This window comes from Protopterus annectens, chromosome 2.part1, assembly GCF_019279795.1.
Source record: "Protopterus annectens isolate FY-2018-M chromosome 2.part1, PAN1.0, whole genome shotgun sequence".
NCBI classification, from domain to species: domain Eukaryota; kingdom Metazoa; phylum Chordata; order Ceratodontiformes; family Protopteridae; genus Protopterus; species Protopterus annectens.
Genome location: NC_056729.1, coordinates 301772703 through 301780626, shown reverse-complemented (window position 1 = coordinate 301780626; position 7924 = coordinate 301772703). Strand labels below are relative to the sequence as shown.

The window sequence follows — 7924 nt, the reverse complement described above, 5'->3', positions numbered from 1 at the left end:
CACAGAGTAGCTGCTTGGGTGTTGGAAGAGCTGGGCAGAGGACTGTAGGAATGAGTGGCCACAAACGGACTCGAAAAAACAGCACCTTAGATTCTACACCATGTATACTTTATTATTATTATTATTTTACTTTTTGCACCTCACTCCTTACAGTTGTGCATATTTTTTCCTCATTTCATGCTTTGAATCTATAGCTTCCATGTTAAGATCTGAACAATAAGCCTGCAGGCATTTCTTACACTTGTCTGTCAGTGTGCACTTTTCTGTAAAGTTTAACTTAATACTTTTAACATGTCTGCTTTAACTTGCCTTTAGTTATTGCTCAGTTTTTCTGTTTGTATGACTACAGCATGAATCATATTTCCAACTGAACTTTAAAGGAGTGCAGGTTCAACATATGTAAAGACCTGTTGCTTCTAAGATTAAACTTCTTTAGTTTTCTCAAGGTATGTTAAAAAATGCTTTAAGAAACAGTGCACAGTAGTGGTATAATGTTTCCCTTGTGGGTGGGGCTTTTTAGAAGGCTGTCATTGCATTCTTTTTCCCCTGACAAGGGATCTGGGAGGACTTACTGAAAAAGTCAAGGGGGAGGGGAGCATGAAGGCAGGACAATGACATCATAGCTGCTGCAGAATCAGGGAAGTTACCATGCCGCTTCTAAAGATGGGAACGTATGTGTTCAGAACATTTTCTGAAGAGAGCATACTTTTCAGAAAAGAATGAAAGGCTATTCAATTGCCAGGGATGAAGGCCTCTTTACCTGGCCATATGCTTGAGGAAGAGAAGGAGGGAGGAAATGAACAAAAGGAGGAAAAGAGACTGCAGAGGAGAGTAAACACAGTCTGGAGGTTGGAAATGGCACCTCTGTTCAGCTGGATGACTAAGGTAGGAACTCTGTTTCAAAGACATGTTTCTTATCATTCTTTTGTTGTTGCAGTTTTAATTAGTACCTCTTTATCCAGGCAAACTGAGGTCTTCTTTAACAAAAATATATATTGTCAAACAGAACTGCCACACTGGGAAGTTGTGCAAGTTTACAGATTAATTGAAGTTGCTGTACCAGTGATACTACCTTTTACATATGTTCATTGGCCAGAATGGCTCACACTTTTTTACAGGATATTTATTTATTGTATTACGTCTCAAGAACTGACATTTCTAACAGTGCCCCTGTTTTAGAATTTGTGACAACTTGAGAGTTTACTAATGAAAATGAACATTACAGGCAGTACTTACGTTTCAATTGTATTTTATAATGTAACAACTCAAATTATTTTTAAAATCAAAGCTGGTAGCAGATATTCTTCCATGACTGATGTTCTCTGATTTAGTTGTTTGCTGGGATGCCTTTTTATGTGGAGTCTGCCTTTTCCTTGTGTCCATGTGGGTTTCTTTCAGGCTGTGCCATATTCCTTTCACATACTAGAGACATGCTAATATATGGAGTGGTGAGCATCTGAACTTCTCATAGGTATGTTTTGTGTGTGTGGGAATGCATGTGTGCCTCTTTTTGTAACTGGCATGGACTGATACTCTGTGGTTCTTATCTTTGGCTCATTTAGTCATGTGATAGGCTTCCTCTAACCCTACATTTCTGAATATGATAATGTAGATGTCAAAAGATGAACGATGAGGCAGACATTTATAATGTCTACATTATTTTTCACTTGTACCTTGAATATAGTTACAGTAAAACCATTTTTTAAATATTATTGCTGTAAGCCTGTTTGCCAGCATACCTCTAAGCTTCATCTTCTGTAAGTTGACATTTAGATTTTGGATTTGTCCTGCCAGCAGGCTGTAGAAGTTGTAAGTACCCTGTGGAAGCGCCCCAGTGTGGTGTCATGGTGGGGAGGGGGTAGTTTGTGTTTGAATGGTCTGATAACAGTTGCCTGTACTATAGTTGGAGGAGGTACAAACAGTGCTTTTACACTGCAAGTGCCCTTTTATACTCCATCTGTTAGGGAAAATATGTAAGAAACCACTGACTTACAGCGTGAAGTCAGTCTTTTGTTGTGGATGGTACTTTTCCCACTAATTTTGCTAGTTTTCTTTGGGTTAATGATTTTGGGGGATTATTAAGAGGAACACTACTTAAGATTACATTATGTGGCTGCTACAGACAAAGAGTTGGAAAGAAAAGTTCCATCTGATGGAGTTGGAGAACTGGTTTAAGTGAGGTATGATATAAAAACCTAACAACATAACATAAAAAGATACAATGGGACATCATGGAGATTGTAAATGGAAGAGTGTCATGGTTCATATTGGTATGTTGTATAGAATCCCTTCACTGAGGAGATGTTGATGATTAAAATAATGATGGAATTCATTTACAGGGTGATAGCACATAGAAATGATGTACATAAGGAAAAACGTATGTGATCCCTCCTCCTTCTTTGGCTACTCTTTCCAGTTTGGTCCTAAGATTCTCTGCACTTTACATTGCTTTGCTAAATTATGGGCATGTTACAACCGCAAATGAGATGGTTTGTACATTGCGGAATCGTACAGTCTCCAAAGCAAATAAACGAATAAACAGAGACCTGTGAAATACCAGATAAGTTAAAAGTGTGGTAATTGTGGTTCACTAAAATTATACATTTAGTCATGTTAACTCAGAAGGGTTGCTGTAGTTTACTTCATTAGGGTGCATAACTACGAAGTTTGTTTGGTTGCGTTCTGTAGACCAAATTGGCAACTTGCTGACTTTTGTGTGTGGGGTGCCACCATACTCCCCACACAATAAGCTGCACCTCCCCACTAACAAAACAATTAATGTTGTAGTATGTTATTGAATTTGTTGATAAGTAGCCTGTTCAGCCTTCCATTCCACACCAGGTGAACGTTGATATATCAGGGAGTAACCAAGAGATCAAATGCCAATTTTAAGTGCAATATATACTGTGGGTGCTGTTAGCAACAGTCATTAAGTAAGGGAGAAAGGGGAGAGAACAACCTGAAAATAATAATTGGTATCAAAATGTATCTCTGCAATATAAGATAATTGAGAGAAGTGAGGTGATGAAAGTCATTGTAAAAATACATTGTTCCTCTTTAGATCACCTACTTGTGTAGTTAAACCTTGTGTAACTACCCCTTCTGCTGCTTACTGCAAAAACTCTTGAATGTTACTAATCAACTGCAGTCTAACCAACTTTAAAGTTAGAGCTTTCCATACTTCACCACTCTGTCATTAAAAATGATCTAAATTTCTTAACAGTCTTTGTCTTCCCTTTTAAATATCCTGAGTCAGTTATTTATGTCATTAACAAAAGCATCATGTTAGATACAACAAATTCCAAGAAGTACCAGCCACAGTACCCCAGGGACTTTGCAGTGATCAGTACCCTTAACATTATGGCTTTTGCCTCCATCATCTGTCTTGTTCCTTTAGGGCAGTATTTCAGACAGTTATTGCAGCTAGTTCCCTAACATTGTGAAATCCGTTTAAATCACATGCATGCACTCTACTTGGTTACCTGTGTAGGAGGAGAAAGTCAAAAGTATTTCATCTTATTCAAGTAAGTGGTCTTGCTTCAGTCTGTGAGCAAAAACAAGAGTTAAGCCAAGATAACTGCACATTATTGTAATGCACAACGTATGTACATTTTTGGTGTTATACTAACCAGAGTTGTGGGAGCAAAATGTGTATACTATCCTTAAGTAGCTTGACTTTGTTTTGGCTGTCAGATGAGCATGTAGGTCAGTGTGAGACTGACCTGAAGCCTGAACATAGCTTAACATATCCACTTGCAATTACGTAGTAATAAAGCTGAATTAAATTAATTTGGCATGGTCATACATGTGGAAAATTGTGAACATACATTTGTCATCTGACACTTCACCCTGTGGGTAAATTCCATTTATGTGTTCTTTGGTATGCGTTCACTATTTTCTGGAGAATTAAGTAAACCTGACTGGTGTATGTAGGTCCTTGGTTTATTTCTTACTCATACTTTACAAATGAGAATGGGGATGGGGGTAGTGCATTGGTCCATCCACAGATGAATGCAGAATATATTTTCCTCTTTATAACTTGCTGTTCTCTTATGATATGTCCTGCCCAAGTCTGGAGGTTGTATCTGAAGAAGTATAATGAGCTGAAGGTATTCATTGCATTTCTAATAAAATAATAGATAGTCTTTATCAAAAAAAAAATGATGAAAGGAAAGGCTGAAGGAAAAAGGTGCCATCCAGAAGTATTTTTTTTTATATGTGACTTTTAAATTTATGAAAAGAAAATCAAAGCTCCACTTGCTATAATACTGATGTCCTAAACAGTGAATGTAGACCTTTGATGAGTGACGGATTCTTGACCCAATTATAAGTGGGAATATAGGTTCATAGGCAAGTACTAGGCAGTCAGTATGTATGCCAGTACAAGCCTAGCCAAAAACCCGTAGTCAAAACTTCCCTTCAGCCTCAAGGGCAGCAAGATAGACCAGTGGAGAGTTTGAGGCTAACCATCCAATTACATAGGCTAATCTTGAAGGTGGCAAGGTGCTACTCTGCTTCATAAGCAGTGAAAGTTTGTTCCAGAGACTAGGATATGTTGTGATAAGAATCCTTTATGAAGTGCCTTATTTATCTATTGAAGACTTAGTTTCTTTAACCATGTATCTGAGGTACCATTTCTTCTGCAAAGGAATAGGAGGTTAAAGAGGGTTGTATTTTCCTGGCTCGAAAGGCTGCACACAGATCTGCACCTTTGGGGTCTTTGTGTGACTGACTATAGTAAGGGGCTGGCAGCCTGTCCTGACAGGAAAGATTTTGAGGCTGTTGATCTTTTTAGTTATGAATCTTCAAGGTTTGTCAAGTTAAATGATGTGTTTAGATAAATATATGCCCAGATGCATTCAATTTAGTATTGGATCTGTTGAGATATGAGTAAAGGGAAATTAAGCCTTCTTTGGATCTTGTGGATATGCTTTTGGAAATTAGATGAGCCAGATAAAAGGTTTTCTCAACTGCTGCACCAACAGGATATTCAAAAGATAAGGAATTATCAACAACAATGCATAGATTCCATATAACAGTGTCTGATAGAAGGCTGCGTCACCTATATGGTATTCGAAATGTTTTGTGTAGCAGAATGGACTGTCCTACATTTTTCACATTTTGTTTGAGCTTGCACCAATTGCTAACGTGGTCTAACCCATGTTAGAGCAATTGTGAATCAGTGGAAGTGAGTCGGGGGAAGATTGAATAACATCCAACTAACAGTAGTTTGCAAACTTAGATAACTATAGGTTATAAGTGTTGGACTGAAGGTATGAGAAATAGAAACCAAATAGGAAAGGGGCCAGCTCTAATGCTGAGGTACATCACTCGTTACTTTTTTCTTTCAGAGTTGGTACTTGCAACTCTGTCCACTTGGGTTCTGTTAGACAACCCATTAGCTATCCTCCTAACAACATAAGGATTTATATTCAGATTTACCTGCCAGTCATTAATACCTGCATGGGAAATAGTATCACAGGCCTTTGCCAGGTCCATATATGCTGTACATGCCATATAACCACTGTCAGCATGATAAGAGGTGTCTTTTATTGACTTGAATAGTAAACATCTAGCTGCTGGTTGCAGAGTTTCCAGAGGGGCAACACATAATTGTGTTATTGCGGTACTGAAAGCCATGTAATGTTAGTGTTGAATGCCCATGTGAGATTTGTTTCACTTAATGTTTCTGTTAAGTTTTATAAAAAACAAACAATTAATTACAGGGATAGAAATACCAACAAATTAAACAAAGTCCTGGTAATTATAATAATCGGCAAAAAAGAAAAAAGCATGATGAACATTCAGCAATACAGCAAAAAAAGAGTGATATGCAGACTAAAATGGCAGAATAGTATTAGGTTGAAGAGCAGATTTCCAAGATAGCTACTCACTGATCAACAACTTAACTTCAGCTCTCCCAATGTGAAAATAGACACCATTAAAAAAGGAGTGCCAGTTAATTTTTTTTGGGGGGGCATAAAATTCAGTTACTGGCTAATTAGTACACTGGATACCAACAAAGAAGATGTTTAGAGAACCTGAAAGAAAAATCAACCAGAAAAGGTAGAGAGAACATACTGTCTGGGAATGACTCGACAGCCGTTCAGCAAAAAAGCAGTTCAGGATTCAACTCTGGCTCAGGAGCTGGCTTCCAGTAATTTAGATGAAAAAATAAATCTATTTATTGCAGAAGTGATTTAGAATAAATAAAACATTGAAGAAATATCTCAAATCATAATAATGAAAGGCTGGAAACAGTGAAAGATACTTTAGCTTTTCAGATAATTAATAAGACTGAAAATCAGAGGCTGACATGAAGAAAAAGCTAGCTGAGTATGACACTTCTCAAGAAAAGCTTTTTCACAAATAGCAGAGTTAGAAGACAAAGCATACAAGAGGCAGAAGAGAAGCAAATCTACCCAGCAAACACAGAATGTGGAGATTCAAGCTGCTGTCTTCTTCAATTTTTTTTTTTATTTTTGATGCAGAACAGGCTAAGTAGGAATTAAAAAAAACATCCAACAAAAAGTGAGCAAACAGAAGAGGGCTCTGCTTCTCATTCTTCTGATAATAAAGGTCATTCATTTTGCCTGGGAAACCTCTTCCAGTGTTCTAAAGGAAAATGCTTCAGAAACCAAAAAAATATAGTGGACTGGCTAGAAGAATCAGGAGTACATTGCAGTTGACCCGACAACTGGTGTTGGGAGATGGTTGTGAACAGGAAGATGAATACTAATTCTGAAATTAGTGAATAAATTGGAGACTGTAAAGAATCACTCACATTTGTGAAGTATGGGTTTGCAAGAAAAAGTGGCTGAGAAAGACTGGACTTTTGTTGACATTGTTAAACTTGTGGGTAGACTGTAAAGCATATACCCTACTTTATGTAATTTAATGTTTAGAAGGTCTTTAAAAGAGAAAAAGTAACTAAGTAAAACAATTTTTGTTCTTATTAGTATCTGTGTAAAACATTTCATGATATAAACTGCATGTTATATTTTTGTGTATTTATAGTCAGGGGCATTTTAAATGTGGGGAATTGTCTTTTTTGACTGTGTGTTAATGGTATTAAAATAAATAAGTAATTTTCTGCAGATGAAAAAATATAGGCTTTGCTGTATAGCAAGAGAAGAAAAAATGGGCAAAGCAAGTTTAATGTTAACATGCTGTGATCTTGGGCTGCTAAGGTGGAGTGAAAAGTGCACTGATTATATTATATGTAGAATGAATATAGTTTCTCTTATTTTTACAAGGGTGAATGTCTAGCTTAATGCCATTGGCTCAAGCTATAAACAAGTGTTTTTGTAACCAACTAGACTTGAAAAGTAAGACAGAATCATGAAAAGTAAGACAGAATCATGAAAAGACATGAAAATGCTAAGTTTCTTAAATCTGCAAATAAATTAGCTTTTTTTCCTTTAGCAAACATTCCATAGGAGTCAATAAGACTGCAGCTGAAGGCAGTTGTACATTCTCTTTTGAGTGTAATTTACAAAGATTGATTGCTGACTAGTTTTACATGGAGATGAGTTACCTGCACGTTCAAGCAATTAATCTTGAGAGTTCTGAACATTTTTTGCTTAGGAAAATACAATATTTAGGTACAATGGCAAGCAGTTCAGTGAAAAAGTGTGAAATTATGGGAAGTGAATAAGAGATAGCAACCTCCCTAGTAGCCTTAATACTTTAATGCATTTACTTAAACAGTATTAAACAGGTATATACCAAAAAAAAAAGAGAGGAGTGAATTAAGTTAATAAATGCATAGTGCAAATAGCTGTGCTACAGGAGACACATTTGGAAAGAAAAGGGCATGTGAATTGGCTAAAGAAAGGATTTAGGATGGTTATTCAGAGAAATATCTGAGACAAAGGAATGGGGGAATACTTGTATTAATTGCTAGAGGAGCACTGATAGTGAT

General features: G+C 36.8%; 1 protein-coding gene across 1 annotated transcript in view; it reads left to right on the top strand.

Moving 5' to 3' along the window:
• The first annotated feature begins 634 nt into the window (after nucleotides 1-634).
• Nucleotides 635-7924, top strand: part of TBC1D1 (TBC1 domain family member 1) — a 2608647-nt gene continuing 2601357 nt past the window's right edge. The window contains exon 1 of the mRNA XM_044062143.1: nucleotides 635-885. Within this exon, the coding sequence (XP_043918078.1) occupies nucleotides 745-885 (141 nt within the window). The 5' untranslated portion in view covers nucleotides 635-744. The remainder of the gene's footprint in view (nucleotides 886-7924) is intronic.